We start from the raw sequence: 21,156 nt of genomic DNA, 5'->3' as shown, positions 1-21,156 counted from the left end.
TGAAGGGGACCTTTATCGCATAACATTATTGTTGATTAATATTTCTTTTTTTATATTTTTCTTTGGTTTGGTCCTTCTGTCTGAGTTTTGACTTATATAATAATGAAATGAATCGGAACAAAATTTGATTTGCGCGCTTCCGACCACTCAGGTCTGAAGTCTTACGCCTCCACGCGCGCGGTCGAGCAGTTACTTGTATGTTTTCGTTTCGTTCCGCGTGATTTACCCTATGATCTCGTATCAGAAATTTATAAATAAAACAAAAACGGCTTAATTTTGCGGCGAATTCATTTGATCTCCATCAAAGTAACATCCATCTGCATCACGTGTGCCAGCGTTTCACCAACTCGTCCATGCATCGCTGGTAGGTCGTCAAAAGGATGGCCTATAGCTCTCGTCGGATTCTGTTTTTTAAGGCTTTGTGTGAAACAAAACCTTATTAGAATCGATTCGATGTCTGTCTGTCTCTCTTTTTAAGGTTTTGTTTGTAAAACAAAACCTTATTAAAATCGGTTTACTGTCTGTCTGTCCGTCACACGCATTTTTCTCGGAGACGGTTATAGCGATTGACACCAAGTTTGGTAGAAAGGTGGGAACTATGAACGCTCACGCATATAGTGAGTTACATCCTCTTACGACGAATTTAAGGGGGGGTCCCCATACATGCAAAAAGGGGGTGTACATTTTTTTTCATCAAATATAGTTATGTGGGGTATCAAATTAAAGGCCTCGGTTAGTACTTTTCGAAGCCGGTATTAGTTTTGACTTTTGCTGAAAAGGTGGGGAGTGCGGGGGGTTGAAAGTGGTCATTTTTTTAACGAACCCATTCTCAGGAACTACCAAACCGAAAAATCTGGAATAAAATCAGGGGGCTGCCACTATATGGTGCCTAGGCTCCGAAATACCCTCCACATCGATACCTGTTCAAATAAAGTTAATAATAGCATACTAAAATAATTTTTAGTAATTGACAGGAAAACCCCACTTAAGTTCACCTTAGAATCACAAAATTTTGCAGCAATGTAGGCCAAGGAATAGATCCGTCTAGCTTCCGGTTTCCCGACTTGTTTTTAATTGCGGGTAATCCACCATGGAAACACATCTTAAATTTAGGACACGCATGCCGGACTCCTACCGACCACCATTCTGGAATTGCTTCGCGGGCCTATTCAGTTCTTAGCTGTTCACTCTAAATCAGCTGCTACCTCTTTACGTGGCGTTAATTACACTAGCTTCCCTTCTATGCCTCCACTGGGTTACTTTTTCTTTTAGCTGCTGGTCGCTCTGCTTCACTATTGCATCTATCGCGTCCCATGCTGCGTTTGATTACACCATGTATCGTACAGAGCACAAGGCTTTTGTGCGGAAGGTCGCGGTTCAAATCTCACTGGTGGCAGTGGTATTTGTATCTTGATTTGACGTCGGATACCAGTAGACTCAGTGAGTGAGTGAGTGAAATCAGGTTAATAATTTCGGGCGAGCGCAATGCTGACCATATTGGCTTCTACAGGCAATCCTGTAGTGTACCGCTATGGTCTTGAATGAAGTGCTCTAACAAATTTCAGGGCCCAGATCCAATATGGATTGTTGCGCCAACGATTATTATTATTATTTCCGAGCTATCACAACCTCGGCAGATGCCGGATTTTACCTAATACTAGCACTAAGTGCCAAGCATTCAGGCTCGGACGATCCTACCTACTTAAAAACTAAAGTGACGCTGGTGGTGGTGGCCGGTGGTAGGTAAATGGGAGAATCCGTTGAGAACTCCCCGCAACATCGAGCATGTATGCAGAATGGTGTTCTTCTGCGTGGATTGAACCAGACTGTGCGGAAGTTCTAGGACATCAAGCGAAGCCGTGAGGGATTTAGGTACAATACCTCTAACTGGCAATATTATGGGAACTTTAACTACAAGCTCGAGACGCCAAATTTCTTTGATTTCCCGAGCCAATGGCTCATAGTTCACTCATAGGCAATATTATGGGAACTCTAACTACAAGCTCGAGACGCCAAATTTCTTTGATTTCCCGAGCCAGTGGCTCATAGTTCACCTTCTTCTCCACGTATTTTCGTTCATCAATAATATACGCGGAGCGACCCGTATTGTCAACTAACCCTATGTCAGGCTCGTTGTGTGAAGTATGGCGATCAGTCAGAACTTGCCGGTCCCAATACATGCTGTAAGCAGAACTATTAAGTACTGCTTGCGGTTCATATTGGTCAACCGGACATGTTCCCGTGATCAGCCCATGCTTGTATGCAAGGTTTTGGTGGATAAGCTTACATACAGCATTATGCCTCGTGATGTAATGCATCGGTGCCTTAACAGTGCAGCCAGAAATGAGATGGTCCAACGTTTCTCAGTAAAGAACTCCTCAGCACACAGCCATCTATTCGACAAATGCAAATCGACAGATGGCTGTCAAAGACAATTCACGTGTTTACCGTGCACTGCCTTCGACTTCCATTCATCGGTCCGCTCTTGGTCCGATTTCACCCCACTTAGCGGATTGAAAGATCGATCCTTCAAGATAAGTGGAGTCAGCACACAGCCTGCCTTACAGACAGCCGCAAGCCAGGGACTCGCCTGCCCTTTGCTGTAAAAATAAGCGCGCAACGAGTCGACTTGGCGATGATCTTATGCCGGCACGTCAACCACGCCCCTTCCTCCCATGTCACGAGGCAGGTTCATCCGCTCTACGGCAGACGTTGGATGATGCATTCGGAATTTGGACATAGTGGTCGGTATCCGCCGCTTGACGTTTTCCTGTTCGGTCTTCGTCCACGGCAATATTCCGAATGCATAGGCCAGTGAAGGGATAGCGAATACATTCAATGCGCTTATTTCATTCTTCCCCGAGAGATGTGATTTCAGCACCAGCTTTACACGTCACAGGAACTCGGACAGCAGAGCATCCCTCAGATCACCAACTCGAGCATTGTTTCCTTGCAGAATTCCTAGGTACTTGTAGAAGTCTGTCTCGGTCATTGTTCCGATGTGGAGGTCACCAATGCTATGACCGGCATGCGGCTCGTGATGACCTTTGCGGATGGCTTGGATTCGACACTTGTCTCATCCAAACTCCATCCGAATATCACGGCTGAACATGTCTATTATTCATAACAGACTTCTAAGATGGCCGTCAGTACCAGCATACAGTTTGATGTCATCTAAGTACAGTGTACAGTGTGTCAGTTCGCATTTAGCACGTAGGTCATACTTTATTGCAAAAGCATGCCCTCTAGCATCATTCAGTAGCCATGAAAGTGGGTTCAGTGCCATACAAAACCAAAAGGGACTCAACGAATCGTTCTGGAAGATGCCCCTTCGTATACGGATGGGCTCCGAGGTATTAGCACCCTCAGATGCACGCACTGATAAGGTGGTATGCCACCTTCCATGACTGTCACCAAGAACTTTAAGAGGGTTCTTTGGTCTCTAGTTGCTTGTCCTGCAACTACCGAGTTGATAATGAGTTGCTCTTTGCAACCCCTTGACCCAATTCGGTAGGCCTTTTGCTCCTGGGACAGAATGTTCTTGGTCTCGAGGTGCGCATTGACCCTTCCACTAATAATGGACGTCATGAGTTTGTAGAGGGTTGGTAATCAAGTAATTGGTCTTGTGTTTGCGGGGTCCGGCACCGTGCCCTTCTTAGGGATAAGGTAGGTAATCCCCGCAGTGAAGAAGAGTGGAAATTTCTCCGGCCGACTCATGACCTGATTTATGCTGTGTGCCAACCGACTGTGTACGCTGGTAAATTTCTTATACCAGAAATTCGGCACCCGATCCAGACCTGGGCCCTCCAGTTCTTCCAGTTGTTTATGGCTCGTCGAACTTCCTCTTCGGTAACATCCGCAAAATTCATGCCAGGCGTATTGGCATGGCCGGTGCCTTTGGCGATGATCCACTCAGCATGCTCAGCATGCTGGGCGGGTAACCCTCAAAGTCCACCCCTATACTCTTTCGCTTCCATCACCGAAAGCTGTACTGTCTGGATGCTCTATGGGATTCGGTGAGAGATTTGAAAAAGCTCCGCTGGTTCATTCTGGACACGTCTGAAATGACTCGCCATACCGTTGTAAACGATTGCATATGATAGAAAGTTTTTGCTTTAGTGTGCCCAGAATTTCAACTGCGGGTGTCTCACTATGGATGGCATAGTTTCGGTAAACCCTCCGCACTTTATTTTACATCCGTCTGCTGGCATTGCCAGTGCTGATCTGAATCAGTCTAGCAATGTCCTGCCTTAGTGAGTTCCGCCGACGTTCCAGACGAATGGATCTCTGGATCTCTGTGGACACTCAAACCAATAACACGAAAGCGATTCCTCTGACCATGCAATCTGATAGCCGTAACTGAACCACAATGCACAAGTGATTGTAGTTGCAGCAGTGATATATCAGCACACAGCCGAGATGTAATCCCATCATTGATTTGATATAGAATTCCCGGAGTTTTTGGAGATGCATAGAGCCTGGAAATACTTGGTCTATGCAAAGAATCCATATCCAAGAATTCTATACTCCCTCTTTGGAATTCGGCGGAAACCTCAGCTGGGCGGTGGAGAAGAGTGCTTCTGCCAGTACTGAAACTGTTCGACTCTCGGTCAGCAGTTTCCCCGATGACTGCAAGTCGAACACGCTCCCTGATGGTGGCCGGGTTTGTGTCGCTGTGTGTAATAAAGCGATACTGGTCTGCGACTCGCTGCACACTCATGTGCGCAAATTGCGGGAAACGCTGGACGAATCTCTGGTGCAACAAGGGGCGGTAAGACGTACCCACCCCCGCCGTTATTCCATAGTAGGAGCGGATGCTGAAGAGGTTCATTTCTGCAGTCTACTTCATCCGCTGCCTACGCGACCTTACCGAAATGGTCGCACACAGATTGTGGCGAAATAGCTGCAACAGGCAGAGCAATCCTCCTGGTCGTCATGGCGTCTAGACGTCGAACCACCTCACGACTAGCGGTTTCGACGCCGTGCTGCCCATTACGTGAGCCTGACCCAGGCACCAAGTCAGACGACTCCTACCGCACCTTAAATTCCTTTTTCTTTTCATAGATGGATTTGCATTTTATACCTAACGGCCATAGGGGATAGATTCCTCAGTGAGCCTCACTTACCTGAGAGACGCTGCGGTGACGTACAGCCATTCAGACTGAAGTTATCCATTCCTTCTCCTTTCACCACCGGACTTTTCCATGGCTAAATGGGTATTTAACTCTGTTTCAAGATTTCTCCTTGGTTTTAAATCTTGGGCAGGCGAAGAAAACGTGTTCTGCATCTATGGCGGTACCTTCACACATAGGATAATCGGGCGATTTATCGAGAACGAAAGCCACTGAGGTAATTTCTGTACCCACCGTGTCCGGTTAAGAACTGAGTCAGATCGTACCTCGTTTCGCCATGATTCCGCATAGTCCACATATTTATGCCTGAGATACTCCTGTGTGTCCACCGGCCATTCTCCACCTAGCCCCATGCTGTTTGCCATGCAGCCAATGACTTCATACGCTCACTTTGTTTGTTTAGGCTCGCTTCCTGATTCTCGTACGGACGACTTGCCTCATCGGTTGGAATATCCATGCACGAAATTCACATAAAATGTAAAAGTTTCACGATATCAAATAGGGGACTAGTTTCGAAAAGTACTAACTTCCCCTTCATTTGACACCCCTCTTGGCCATATTCTGTAAAAAATGCATCCCCCTTTTTCCATGTATGATGAGCCGGACGGTGAAAAGTAATGTAATGTCAAGCTGAAATGCAAGTTCTTGAGGGCGAGAGACTTGAGGAAATGCGGATCAGTTTAATGGGAGCTGGAAGATACAAATGACTGCAATATGGTTATATCCCATGCTAAGGACTTGAAGATCTAACCATCGTTAGCATCCTTTTCAAAGCACTCTCAATAACATTTTCTTCTCTACCCTTCTAAAGCTGGAAACTGGTGACTGCGGATGCTCTGTCTAAATTACTGCGCCAAAATGCCGGTGGAAGTTAAATTCCTTGCTGCATTTAAGGAGACATAATGTAATATATTGGTGGCACTTAGGATTAATTGCTAAATTTATTTTCTTTAACTAGAACGTTTTCTATTGGAACAATCATATCAGTTTCTATTTCTCGCAGTGCTTTGGAGGTGGAAGCACTTCCTTTTGAATTGGTTTGCCGTCCTAAAAAATTGGCATTTTATCATGACAACTGTTTCTCTTATTCAATATTCCTAGGCATACTCGACACCATACTAAGTGTGCAGCCGAAGGAAGGGGGTAACACCGGTGGCGAGACGCGAGAGAGTATTGTGTATCAATTAGCGGATGACATGTTGAGAAAGTTGCCTCCTGCCTATAACGCGTACGAAATGAAGGAAAATCTCAACCGCATGGGAGCCCTGCTTCCGATGAACATTTTCCTGAGGTAAGATAAAATCGCTCTCATTTCATGGTTTTTCCTATTTTTCATTTCATTTTGAGGACTCTGAAATGTGCTGGTTCGAGTATGTCCATGTTTTGATTATCACCTCCAACTGGCTCCTAATTATTTCCTTGCGTTCATTTTGGCATGCACCCTCACAATCCATATTGCACTTTATAGTAATTGAGTGTTTGTTTTTGCTGCAGGCAAGAAATCGATAGGATGCAGCGAGTCATTAAAACAGTGCATTCATGCTTGTGCGATTTGAAATTAGCCATTGATGGGACGATTGTAATGAGTCAAGGACTTCGAGAATCACTTGATGCCATGTACGATGCCAGGATACCAGAAAGCTGGATGAAGGTACGTAGAGAATAGAATAATGAATGGAATGCGGGCTTTCTTCCATGAGATCCTTAATCACATGTGAAATGTGTTGATAAGTGTAATTTTCATTATGCATGTAGACTGAATAAACGTTCGAATAGACCCTAAGCCACCCGACTAAAAAGCACTGATTAGCTTCCTTGATCTTTTAATTACCCTGGTTAACCTGGGCCACTTTTCAGAGCTTTCTTCGTTATTTAATTTGTATTCTCCTCAAGTACTGAAGGAGGCAACTAGACCCGATCCTGCGATTAATTCATTTAAATCGGTTCTAACCACAGAGGGTCATTGCAGACCTATGCTGTGGGAAAAATTGCAGTGGATACGCCTTCTATTTGTGGTATTTTTTACTTCAATGCATGGAATTATGTCAGCTAGTCACTGAGTTTACTAGCTAAGCTTGGTATATGGTATATATCGTCATTATTATGGCAAACAGTCTATCTTTAAAACAATTTTCACGAAGGTTATTTATTTGCAACTGTTTTGGGCGAGGAAGTGAGATCGCGGATTTGTTTCGGATCTTCGGGTATAGCAACGTTTGGGGATAGTCAGAAAATTCGTCCAATCCGAAGCGGTGCAAATAGTTCCTATAATACAATGTTCTGTAAGGAAATACACGCGATTGACGAATATGGTAAACTCACCCTCTTTCGGCTCATAACATTTCTTAATACTCCCGTCCAGACAAGGGCCACGTATAGTTGAACGGATTTCATCACCTTTGAAGTAAAAACCGAGAATATATTTCTGACCCTCCCATATTAGGGACCATTCTTGATACGCTGGATGGGGATTTAAAAGCCTCGAGATTGCACCCAGATCAGGCATTCGATAGAGCCAAATGGCGAAACCGCTTATGACGAGCCAACCCCGCTTGTGAACGGGACAAAGGCTGAAGAAAAAGAAGAAAATTGTTTTTCTGCAATTGATAATGAGGATCGCCTCCCTTTTTCCATCGGCTAGATTCAGTGTAATCATTGCCATCAATACTAATGGCATATATGTTTTGGCTTTCATATAGTTGCACTGTCTTGGAGTGTTTTGCAATTACAACTGCGCGCAGATCATTTGCAAAACCAATTGACGTTGGCTCTTCTGGCATGCGAAGGGCGAATATCCCATCGTCCATGATGATCTACAGCAAGGACCGTAACGCGGAACCAGCTGTAAAAATTTAATCTTCCGGCCCATCTTCCATCAGGAACACCCAGCTAGTCAAACTGCCATTAATCCACCCTAAACTAAAGACATTTTTAAGATCTAACGTCAGCATCGCTAAGCACACGAGCTAGATATACCAGCATTGTCATCGCATCTACTATAGAGCTTGGCTTGTTGGGATCCACATTGTCGCTCTGATATGTCATCTGGACGATCCTTGAACGAGAGCACGGGCTTCGGTAGCATAACTAACTTTTTCCGCAGTCCACTGAGCAGAAGACATTCTTTCCGTTATGTACGGCCAGGCCTTGGTAGCCGACTTGTGAGTTTTATTGTATGTTTGGAACTTTATTTCTGATGCGTCCGCAGATTCACTGCCGTTCCTCCTTAGTAATTTCAGGGATGGAGAACTGTTCGATGAGTTCCACCTTCTTCCTGCCGAGAAAAAAGAGGTGCAATTAATTTTGACACGAATTGCAGACGCGCTACTTTTTTAGCTTTCGGTGTTCTGGCTCTCCCCCCCCCCCTCCCCTTCTTTTTTGGGGTAGGGTAGGTGAATGTATTTACGCACACAATATTGGACTCCCGGTTCGGTACGTCGTCGGACTACCAACTAAACACCTCCTTATCGTCAGAGCCAGCCTGGAACCGGTTGTCACATTATTTCGGGCTAGTCTCCGAAGACTCCCGCCTTGCGGAGCCTTCAAATCAAGCAATTCCTTTCACCAAATGGAGGGGCGAGGAGGAAAGGAACTGTCAGTTCAAGGAACCCCCTGCCTTCCAACTCCTTCACCGGTCGAACTCTATCTTCTTAGCAAAGAGAAGGACCCGAACGTAATGACTAACACGGCTCCACCTGTCAGCACTCCTCAGCATCTCTTCGACAATGTTGTCTGGAGAGAGATCCCCTGTGTTTAAATAGAGCTGACGACGAACCTCATCGTTACAACTCCTTTGCAAAACACACAATTCGGAGATCGCGCCTTTCCAATCTTGTGCAGGCAAGACTGAAAACCTCCATGCCCACTCAAAAACTGGGTAAGGAAATAGCCAGTCTCACCATGCTTCCGATTCAAGCATGCACGTAAGTTGCCAATAAGCCGCGTAGTGCATCTGCCTCTAGTTTCATTTTGCCACAAGAGCTGCCACTCGTCTAGTATGCGTTGCCGTTCTTCACGAGCAACCACCTCCCTTGGCTCATCTCCCTTGGGCTTGTATATTGCTTGATGCTCCTTAGCAAGAAGGGCAACGGAGATCATTCCCGCGATCACCATCACGACCGGTCTAGACAGTGCGGTACGCAGACGCCTCCCGCAAAGGTCCCCGTCTCTATACTTGCGCGAGACGTTTACGATATACCTCCCTGCTTAGAGCGTCAGACTACGCGTAGAACAGGACAGACTGCGTTGAACTCATCAGGAGACGTCGCCTGGTATACGTAGGACCCCCAATGTTTCCCATTAGCCTACTTAATGCCGAAACTCCAGCTGCAGCCTTGTTTGCTGCTGCTTTGATTTCCTCAAAAAAGCTCATCTTTGAGTCAAGAGTCAACCCGAGGTACTTTACTGCTGCTTTTGCCTGGATTATCGACTCGCCGAACGATATGAGATGCAGGGTCGGAATTCTCTTTTTAGTCAGGATGACTACTTCGGTTTTTTTCCAGTGCAAGGTTGAAACCATGTGTAGTCATCCATCCGCTTACCCGTTCCATCAATATGCCGAGTCTGCTTTGCACCTGTTCGACAGTGCGTCCAGCAATAAGCGCCGCGACATCATCTGCATAACCGACCAGGCGCGACTCTTTTGGCATGTCGAGTTTAAGTAGACTATCATAGGTAGCGTTCTAGAGGTCCGGCCCTAGGATGGATCCCTATGCTACCCTCGACGTGACCTTCATCCACCTTTGACCCTCTAGTGTTTCATAGAGCAGTGAGTGTTCTTTAGATAGTCCCTCAATATCCGTAAGAGATAGTTGAGCACGTTGAAAGTATTGTCTAGTGTGCTTAGAATGTATTTCCATCTTATGGAATCAAGCGTTACGAAGAGCACCACCGGTCGAGTTCGGCGGCTATGTTCCTCCGCTCGTCGAACGGCATCCACGATTTGCATGACAGCATCAACTGTGGATCTCCCTGCTCTAAAACCAAACCGCCGGAGAGATAAATCTCCGGGAGCGCGTATCGCTTCAGCGAGTCTACTTCTGATGAGCTTTTCGAGCAGCTTTCCATCAGTGTATGGTATGAAGACGGTAACTCGGGGTCACCTTTCCCTTTGTGGATCAGCGCAAGCCTCGCTACCTCCCAACGAGCAGGGAAAGTGCCCTCTTTCAGGCAAGCGTTGAATGCGCCGAGTAGTAAGTCTGGCCGGTGTTGCAATACCAGTTTGTATACCTCTACTGGAGTACCATCGGGTCCTGGCGTCTTCTTGCTTTTCATAGAGAGGACTGCCTGTTCCAGAAAAGTGGACAGTCCTCTGCGCTCTCCGCGCCGACCTCATCATCCCATACGGGGTGCGCAGGGAAGAGTGTCCTTACAATGCGGTCCATCTGCTCGTCCTTAAGTGAACAGGGTTTCCGCAGAGCCCCAATTTTTGGGGTACCAGTTTGTAACCGAGTCCCCACGGATCCCCATTCACCTCGTCAAACAGATCTTGTAGCAGCGAGCTTTGCTCTTATTTATTGCGCTGTGGAGTTTCTTTTTGGCTGATTTGTACTCCGTCATTATGGTACATGCTTCCTTCCGGTCGCTTAGACGTTGTGAGCCTGTAACACTCCATCCGGAGCTCTGCGATTTCCACTGTCCACCAATACATAGAAGGTTTGCCACGTCTCGATGCCCTCCTGGGCATGGAGGCTCCGCAGGCCGTCGTTATCAGGTCCATAATTGAATTTACGACAGTGTCAGCTGCGTTGCCACCGCCCGCGGGAGTACCCTCCAGCGCGGCCCCACCTGTTCCAAGAGTTTCGACAAACTTCCCGGTGTTCACTTTCGCGACGTTCCATGCACAGAAAGATCGTCGAGGTGGCGCACACCGAGGGTTTGTGTCCACCACTTTGAAGGCAATGGATTGGTGATTGCTTGCCGAGAGGTCTTCCAGAACTCGCCACCTGTCCACCAGCCACACCGGTGATTCCGACGCGAAGGTTTAGTCTGGAATGCTTACTTCGCATCCCGGGCGCCGGAACGTTGAGATGGATCCGGTGTTTAGTCCTGTTGAATTCGTTTCCCTCTGGAGTCTGTGTAAGGCATGCCCCATTTAGATGCCCTAGCATTGAAGTCACCCCCGACCAGGATCCGCCCTTCTGTGCCTAAGATAGCGCCCTCCAAAGTATCAAGCCGTCAGTTGAATGTCGTCTCATTCGGCGTAAGATAGACACTAAAAAACGTTATTCCTGAACACCGAATCCGGACAAAGCCGTCCCCACGGCCTCGGGTAAGAACCCTAAGGAGGGTACCGTCCCGAACCCAGGTGGCAACGATACCTGATATGTCAGGGTGCCATGAACCTGGGTCCTTGTTTTGGTACTGCTCACTGATGAGTACTAAATCAGCTCTGGTCTCCGCAACGAACTGCGCTAGCAACTCGTGAGCGGTTGCACTCCGGTGCCCCTTAATAATCCTAAAACTTTCACTTTGCGTTAATATAGGCCATAATATCACAAGATACAATCGATTAAAGTTGGTTCTTTTGCGTGAAATAACATTCAGTGTTACATTGAAGTGAATAGACAGCGATACTCGATGAGTATTCGAGTATACTACGAGTTATCTACAAATAGAACCATTGTGCATATAAAAATACACCACAGCAAATCCACAAAACCGTTCATATCTCAAACGCCGAGCTTCCGATTTCCGGCTTGTTTACTTTTTCGGTGGTAATTTTGAATTGAAAGAGTTTTTGTATTCGCCATAAATTCACACTTGTATACATTCCCAGTTTTTGTTCTGAAATATTTTTTCTTGCTTGCTGTACATAGTTACAAATTTAAATAGATGGTTTTCACCTGAAATAAATTTGCTTCATGCTCCTGCATATTTTCCATTAAATTCCTGAGTAAAGTATGGCTTTAGGAAGAGCAAAAACGAGGCACCAATCAAGTCAACATTTCCATTTGAAAACGTCCAAGCGGAAAAGTTTTGCTTAATTTTGAAATGTATGCGCCATGGAAACAGGAATGTGAAAATATGCAGATGTGGGAATTCCGTATTAAAAATCTCTAAACTAAGGCGAAAGTGCGGGCGTTTAATCTAAATTGAATCCTAGGAAAAACTAACAAGGATTGTGTACTAGATTCAATTAAAGTGAATTTTTTTTATCCTTACAATGGTATAACCTGGAGCAGATTTTTTTCGGGATGTAACTTTCTGTAATTGTTTATAGAAGATAACACATCCTGTTTTGCCATAGATACGTTAACATAGGGCTGGAAGTTAATCAGGTAATGTAGCTAGAGATTACTCAAACTAGCTGCGTATGCTTTGCAATTTTATCAACTGAAAAGTTAATCTTAATTTTTCGTTTAAGTTCTTGGTTGAAGATTCTTTCAGATTTTTCCTAATAGAATTCTTTCCCGTATTCTCCTTGCATGAAAAGATTTTTCTTAATGCAAATAATTTATTTACATGTGCCGCTCTGAAATTGGAATAATTTCCGAGCTCAAAATTCCGTTTTCTGTTTACGAAGTATTTTTTTAGGTTATATTTTGCATTTTTGCAATAATTTCGGTTTTTAGGTGAAGTAGGTGAACGTGTTTACGCAATAAGAGTTTATCTTCCGTATCGTTAAGCCGTCAGACTACCAATTGAATACCTCCGTTCGACGCATTACTTTGGGCAGGCCTCGTCCTAGGGGCCTGTAACCCAGGAATTCCTTTCACTGAAGGGAAGGCAGAGGAGGAACGGAATTGTTAGTTTAAAAAGCCCTTACTGGTCAAGCTCCATTTACTTCGCAGCATAATGCACAAAAAGGGTCCATTTGTCAATGCTCCTCAGCATCTTTCCGACAACTTTTTTCCATGAAGAGCTCCCTTGTATTTGCGTGATGTTGCCGATGAACCCCAACTTCCACAGCAAAAAAGATGTGATCGGCGTCATCCATCACCCCCTTGCAAGATACACAGTCAGGGAATCGTACTTCCTCAATCTTGTGCTGTTGAGACTGAAAATGTCCATGTCTCCTTAGAAGCTCAATAATCAATCTTTTCGGGCTTTCGGTTCAACCACGGACCTAAGTTGCTGATAAGCCGCGCCATCTATCTGCCTCCTGTGTGCATGTTGTCGTTCTTCTCGAGTAACCGCCTCCGTCAACTCTCTTAATGCATCCAGCAGTCAGAATAGGCATGTAGACGGCAGCTAATGGTCTCCTTCACTTTAGCTGATTTGCATCCTACTTGACGCTTCCCAATGCAACTTTGCTGGGATAATTTCGGGTCGGGCGCCTTCTTCCTTTTTATAGAGAGAGCAGCTTTTTTCAGGTCTCTTATAGTGAAAAGTGCGCAATCCTCGATGCTTTCCACGCTGTTGTCAGCAACCGGGACCGGTCTATTTGTTTGGCAATAAATGAACAAGATTTCCGCAGAGCCTCGATCTTTCTGAGATGCTGGTGCCCCCATCCACACCGTTGACTCGTGCCTAGCAGTGAGCTTTGCTTTTGTTTATCACGCTGCGAAGTCTCCTTTTAGCCGATCTATAACTTGCCACTGTGGTGCGTGCCACCTCCCGGTCGTTTAAACCTTGTGCTAAACAGCGAAGCTAATAGCAATCTTTTTGCAGATCGACAATATAAAGTGAGCACAGGGCTGTCCTGGGTGGTTGTTTTCAAGTTCATAACTGAATTTACGCTAGTGTCGGCTGTAACGTTACCACTTCTCAAAGTGTTCTCCAGCGCGACTCTGGCTATTCTAAGAGGTTTAATGAATTTCCTGATGTTCATCTTTGCAACATTCCACGTCAAGTTGGTGGGTGTCGAGAGATAGCGTCAACCATACGATGTATTGTTGGACGCTCGCCGGAAAGTCTTCCAAGATTCGTAACCTGTCCACTGATGACACTACTGATCCCGACTTTAAGTCGGGAATGCTTTCTTCGCAGCCTGGGCTGGACGCCATCCCCAACCCAGCGAGAGTGGTTCGTCGTAATAAATCGAGTTACCATATGGCTGGATCCGGGGTGTTTCAGTACTGTTTGCTGATTAGCACTAGATCCGCTTTCATCTGCGCAGTAAATTACGCTAGCATTGAAAAAAAGGTAAAATCCGCAAAGCTATTCTTCTTTAAAGTCCTTTTGGGATTCGGTTGAACGACTTGAAAGAAAATTTGGACCATTGTGCTAATAGCACTTTCATGATATTGAGAAGAAAGTGGCTTTTTGGGAGGAAGGCACTTATTATTCAGCTAGGAAGTACGGCACTGCTCCAACTTCTGAATCAGGTAAATCATGCGTTTTTCGAATAGCACAATAACAATTTAAGGATTGCTTATCCTTGTGGAAAGTAATAGGAGCTTGAGTTTAAAAATAAAATGATGAAATAATTGGTAAGCTAAGATTCCGAGGACCTGGAATTGAATATATAAGTTACAATTCGATATCATTGAAAAATGTCTGGCGTCCTGGCCTACGCCATCGTTTCATCTCATGCAGGGTCTGCCTCGTCTTTTCCGGCTGGATCGTCTTCATCCATACGGATTATGTGACCCGCCCACCGCAACCTATTGAGCCGGATTTTATTCACAACCAGACGATCATGGTATCGCTCATAGATTTCGTCGTTAAATAGGCTAAGGAATCGTCGACCCTCATGTGAAGTTGAAAATTCTTCGGAGGATTTTTCTCCCCTAAGCGACTAAAAGTTCGCAATTCGCGGATCTCGCGGATTCGCAGTTCGTGGATTTCATTTTTATAGTTGTTATCGGTAGTGGTTTTCGACCCTAGACTTGAAAAATTATCAACGACCTCAAAGTTGCAGTCTTCTATCTTTTTTTATGGTGTTTTGCGCTGACGGTCCCATCATGTACTCTGTGTTGCCTCCAATAATATGCAGCCCAGGATGTCATACCGCCTACTCCAACTGAATGGACTAAATTCATACATCGCGGGTTGTTCTTCCCATAATGTCGATATCTTCAACATCGGTCAGTAGTTGGGTGGTTTTGAAGAGGATGGTGGCTCTTTAACATCTGAGCCAGGTTAAAGAAGACGCATGACAGGGCACCCTCCTTTCTTAGATAGTTGTTGTTGGTAACTCGTCTCGAAAGTGGTTCTGCTGCTTTTATCTGGTCTCACACATTGGTCAGGGTCAGCCTAGCTTAACTTATCAGTTTCGTTGGAATATCGAATTTTGGCCGTGTACAGTTTTATCTTGGCTATGTTATTATAGGGGGGCTTTAAGTCAATGAAAAGTTAATGCACTTGATATCCACATTCCAACAGTTTTTCCATGGCTTCCTCTGGAATGAAGCCTCTTTGGTATGGGCCAATGATGCCATGGGCAAATGGGGTTATCCGGTCTAGCAAGATAGCGGAGAATATCTTGTACTCAGCAATGAATTGCACGGACTGTTCCTTCCATTCTTAGTGGTAGCCGCATTTATCAGTCGTCTTCAGTTGGCGGGACCTTCAACTCGCCGATATTTTGGTTGTTGAGCAGTTCATTAAGATCACATCGCATCAATATGGCCATTCTGTAGGAAATAAGATTTCCCTCTTTGTCTCAGCAGGATGTGCATCATTGATGTGCCGCCTAAATCCCGCGCCCGTCGAATGAAGGCAGCTTGTCTTAGCAGTCTTACCAATTTCTCCGGACACCGAATTCTCTCTTATATTGTTGCCATACAAAATATTACATATGAAGCCTGTAAACGTTAACAGAAGGCAATCTAAAACAAATAATTTCTTCATTTCGCTTCCTCATTATAAATTCTATAACCAAACACATACATATCCTGAATTTATCCTTTATTTTTAAGGTTTCATGTGACACAAAACCTTATAACAATCGATTCAATGTCGGTCTGTCACGCGAGATTTACATCAAGACGGTTGGAGCCATGGTAATGAAATTTGGTGAGAATATGTCTGCTATGAACCGTTACATGTGCAGCGGGGGTTCCTCATATATGCAAAACGAGGGGGGAGGGGTATCAAATGAAAGGGCTCATAACTTTTCGAAAATAATCTTATTTCTTATATTTGGTGAAATGCAAGGAGCGAGGACTTGAAATGTGCATCCTGAAAAGTGAAACAGGTCTCTTTTTCACACCTATCGCACCGAAAAATTTATTTTATTTTATCAAGGGCCTTATGTGGCTGTAGTCGTAAGGGCTTCAAATCTTCATCCACTGTATTAAGACATGCTTGTTTCGGCCGGCTTTTTGGTTGAAGTCTCTGAACTTGGATACGATGCACTTCCTTATCAAAAGCATTAGCCTATACATCCGCGCCGTAGAGGAGAACGGATTGCGTTGCTCTCCTAAGAACATGTCTCCTGGTAGATATAGGGCCCCTGACGTTCGCCATTAGTCGACTCAAGGCCCAGAAACCAGCTGCAGCCCTGTGCGCTGCTGTTTTGATTTGCTCCAAGTAGTTTATCTTCGAGTCCAGCATTAAGCCAAGGAATTTAACCGCTGGTTTCGTCTCTATAGCCAACATGTCGATCGATATGGGATGCAGAGTTGAGATTATCTTTCTGGTCAAGATGACTACTTCGGTTTTTTTTAGCGCAAAGCTGAAATCATCCGACAATTCTGGCATGTTGAGCCTTAGCAGACTATTGTAGGAAGCGTTCCAGAGGCCAGGCCCTAAGATGGATTACTCTGGTACTCCCGACGAGATTTCCATCCTCCTTTGGCTCTCCAGCGTCGTATAGAGCAGGGAATGGTTTTTCAGATAATCCCTCAATATCTACAAGAGATAGCTTGGGAAGTGGAATAAGTTTTTAATGTGCCTAGCATATCTGTCCATCCTATGGAAAATGGAGGCATTTCTGACATCAAGCGTTATGTGGAAAACTATCGAAATTGGTGGCGGTATTGTTCTACTCAATGAACCGCATCCACGATCACGATAACAGCATCCACCATGGATCTCCTTACTCTCAACCCGTACTGCCTTGGAGGTAAGTCCTCGGCTGCGGGGATCGCTTCGGCATCTGTCGCGTGCTGTCCTCCTGTCGGGTCCCTTGCAAGTTGTTGATGTGTATCCATAGTACAGACCCCTGCAGCACTTGGTGGGGGCTATTTCCGTACCCTTCAAACTGCCCATCGAATTTTGATTTGAGCATTCACAGAAGTGATACTTACCTGGACATTGATTATTTCTGGACATTTTTACTTTACTTTATGGCCTCCTCCATTTCAACGTTTTCTGTGAGACAGTCAAGATCTCGAATTTCCAGGGAGCACATAGGTTCTAGGCTCTCAGTAATCCCTTGATCGTTTCACAGAACGTACTCTTGCTAGTCGTCTTCGGATATTTCCTCTCCCTTGTCTTCGAGTTTCGTTTTGTAGAGAATTTCACTCAGGACAGCCGAAACAATTCTGCCTTCCGTCGGCGTAATGAGCGGTTTTCGGTTTCTAGCCTTCTTGTCATTGAACAGAGTCTCTGGCGGCGTATCCAGTTTTTTCCTTTTGTTCTTCTTTGCCTCCCTTTTAGGCCCTGGTAATTATTTCGATAAAGTCTCCTAAGGCACATGATTTTCTTTCCGCTTTGCAGTGGGTTATCTGTGATCTGTTTGGCGCTGATAACATTCTCAGTAGGAAGTGTAGTTGTTTCTGTTTTCCCTGCGTCTTGCCCTGCTTTCCATGTTCACCTGTAAAAGGAGATGCGATCCAGTAGTTGCTCCAGTTTCATCAGCCCGACTAACCACGAGGCCGGTTAGAAAGAACGGGACTACTTCACACAGGGTAATCATGTGAAGTAGCGTAAATATTTTGTCCGAGGATGGAGGGATCCTAAGTTCGCATCTCGTTGATGTCGGGCCGGACCAAATGGAGAGCAGCTTACTTCCTTTTTATTTGATCCACGGAGCCAACGTTTGGGTTTAGCAACTCTCATTTTGTAACTTAAAAAAAAAAAAGTTTTAAAAACTTTACAATTTGAAAACAAAATAGCGTTGTCTAAATGTAACATTTGTTTGTTGGTTCAAACAACCGCTTTTCCTGATATTTAGTCGAATTTTTTTAGTTTTGTTATGTTTGTTCTCCATGTAAACTTCACCAGCGCATCGTTTGCAAAGGAGTGGGCCGCACTAGTTAGGAACGGGTGTGCCCTCGGCAACAAAGCCCCTACCCCAGCTGCCTTAGGCCTGCCCTACAATTACCTGATCCCTGGACTCCCGGACGGATCAGTGCTCACTCAGGCCAGCGCAGTCGATTAACATCAGCTCAATGTAGACTACCCGACCCAATTCCTGAAGGGGCTGGCCTCTGATACACTTCACAACTACCACTACACAGAGCTAGGCTCATATCACCCCGTCGAAGTCGGCAGGAAACTGGCGACAGCTCCGAGGACTGCCAGTGTGTACCGATGTGTACCGGTCATTCGCGGTTCGCTTTTCACCAGAAGGCTTCCTCAAAGCTACTGCCTAGCACGCAGGTATATTGCCTGAGCTGGAAGTAAAAAATGTCCGGTGTTCAGGAGGGTCTTGAATGAAGGTAATTCAGATAAAACCTCAATCATCGCGGCTCAAGATCTCCTGACACAAACTGTAGTAGACCAGAGAGCGGACGTGGTTCTAATCAGTCAACTGCTCAAAATACAAGATAATAATGCGTGTTTTCATGGCAATAGCAAACACAGACAATGTGGCGGTGGCTTCAACGCGTGGGCAACATACTAACGTCAGAAGTCGCTGGCTACTGGAAACGTTTACGTCTTTTGAATGAGGAATTGCAAATAACGGTGAGGCAAACACATATCGTATGCCGAGAAATGTTCCCAGCAGAAAAAGTCGGCCATGCTACTGGTCGAGTGAGGAAATAAAGATGCTGGGGACAAAACGCCTGCGTGCCCGAAGAATAGTGCAATGTTTAAAGAGAAAATTGGACTTCCAGGAACTGCTTTCCACATTCAAATAATTGAGGCATGCTTTGCAGAAAGCGATCAAACAAAGCAAAAACAGAAGCTTTAAAAACCTCTGCAACAAACCTAAAGAATGGTGATGTTTAAAATAAAGGGGAAGATATCAGCGCAAGTAACTTGTCTGACAATGCTGGTATCGATAGTGACGAAACTGTTCCCGCAAAGATTGAACACATTTATCAAAGCAATTAGTGCAGCTGGTTTAGAGACGATACGGCGTGTCATCGAAGACGAATTGCTTCAAGTATTCAAGAAAATGAGAGACAAGAAAGCACCCCAATAAAGCAGTGAAAGCTGCCGCCCACGTGAGATCAGTCAGGTTTATACAAGCAGTGCGAAAATGCCTCGACGAAGGGATGTTCCCTAAAAAATGCGTTTGGCTTTGTTGTCAAAAGGAAATAAAGAACCGGACCATTCATTATCACATAATGTAATATCCCTTCTAGATACGATGGGGAAGGTACTAGAGGGGGTAATTGCCAACAGATTGCGCGAGACAGCTGAACATGAACGTACCCTTTTCGATATGAAGTTTGGATTCAAGAAAGGTCGCTTCACCGTCGGTGCAATAAAGGTGGCGGTAGACATCGCAGCTACTGCGATGGAGGTTTAAAAATTACTGCGCGGGGGTCACGCTGGACGTGATAAACGCTTTTAACCCAGTAAACTCATCGGCTGTCAAAACTTCTCCCATCCGAATGAACACTTCACGCCACCTGAGGCACATAGTGTCTAACTACTTTACAGACAGGGACCTAAAGTACGAGAACGACAACGGCTCAAATTACTACTGTGTCTCAACTGAAATCCCTCAAAAGTCAGTATTAGGTCCACTCTTGTAGTACATCATTTATAATGCCTTGCCTGCCTGCATTTAATAGAAGGGATAAAAGTAGCAGGTTTCGCCAACGACGCTGCTCTGTTTGTAGTTGCAGCGCACATCGGTGCGATTTGGGCAGCAGCCAAGGAAACGAGTTGGCTGGAATCTGCCGGACTGTTCCTCTGAGATCACAAAGCGGAAGCCATTTACGTAACAAGCCGGAAGATCCTGGAATAATTCAAAATTCGGGTTGAAAGCCAGACCATAAGAAGCAAGGAGGCGGTTAAATGGTAAGGTGTGTTGCTCAACGATAAACTCGTCATTAGCTCAGTCTTGCTCTATACCGCTCTTGTATGAACTGCAGCATTAAGGACTAAGGAAGTCAAATGAAGCCTATTGCGCTCGTACAGATTATGTGCCCTGAGAGTGATTTAAGGCTCGAACGATATCAGACAACGCGGTGTTAGTTATAGCCCATCTGTTGCCGGTAGACATCTTGACTCAAGAGGTGTCATGAAACTACATGAGGAAAACAGCAACCTGAGACGTTATGTAATTGATCAAGAGCGAGGAAAGGGTATCATCAATCGTCAGATCCGATCGGATAGCTCAATGGAAGGGCAATCGACGCATAATCAGATTCTGGTCATTCGTATGTGGGTCAATCGTTACCACGAAGCTTGTAGTTACTATCTAACGCAGTTTCTATCTAGTCACGATGGGTACCGCAAATATCTACACAGGTTTGGGCATGACGACTCGCCAGCATGCCCAACTTGCCCAGGCGAGGAAGAAGACACAGAGCATGCAATATTGTATTGCAGTCTATTCGCGGGGTGGAAGACCAATATTCCGAGCGCGCATCTTCTGGTACTTCAGTCGGAAATCAAATGACATGACATTCGTAACTAATGTGCAAAAAGAGCTCCGTATAGCGGAAAGGGACCGGCCACGTGAAATAATCGGGGTGATCGGTTAGCCGAAAAAACACTGATCCACTTGTAGAATTCTTTCAATGCTTCCAGGTCAATGCACTATGTGCTCACGCTCGCTATCGATGCACTTACAAAGCTAATAATTCTGTGAGCGAGCTCTACCGATTTCCATTTTCCACCGACGTTGGCTGCTTGGGAGATCGTCTATTTGTCTGTCCGTCTGTCACACACGATTTACTTAAAAACAGCTATAGCTATCGTCGTGGAATTTGTTCAAAATATGTGGTTTGTAAAACCCTTTACATTTGTGGCATCATTTCGCGAGGCTCTCCATATATGCAGAAGCGTG

The 21,156-nt window shown here is 45.2% G+C and overlaps 1 protein-coding gene across 2 annotated transcripts in view; it reads left to right on the top strand.

Moving 5' to 3' along the window:
• The window catches only part of LOC119660242 (dynein heavy chain 5, axonemal), a 207,522-nt gene that overhangs the window by 135,647 nt on the left and 50,719 nt on the right, over positions 1 to 21,156 (top strand). For both annotated transcript variants that reach the window (XM_038068695.1, XM_038068696.1), the window contains 2 exons: positions 6,234 to 6,423; positions 6,627 to 6,783. In XM_038068695.1, coding sequence (XP_037924623.1) covers positions 6,234 to 6,423; positions 6,627 to 6,783 — 347 coding nt within the window. The remainder of the gene's footprint in view (positions 1 to 6,233; positions 6,424 to 6,626; positions 6,784 to 21,156) is intronic.

The sequence above is a fragment of the Hermetia illucens genome, chromosome 6 (assembly GCF_905115235.1).
Source record: "Hermetia illucens chromosome 6, iHerIll2.2.curated.20191125, whole genome shotgun sequence".
NCBI lineage: Eukaryota > Metazoa > Arthropoda > Insecta > Diptera > Stratiomyidae > Hermetia > Hermetia illucens.
The sequence above is the reverse complement of the archived record's forward strand: the minus strand, read 5'-3'. Positions and strand labels throughout refer to the sequence as shown.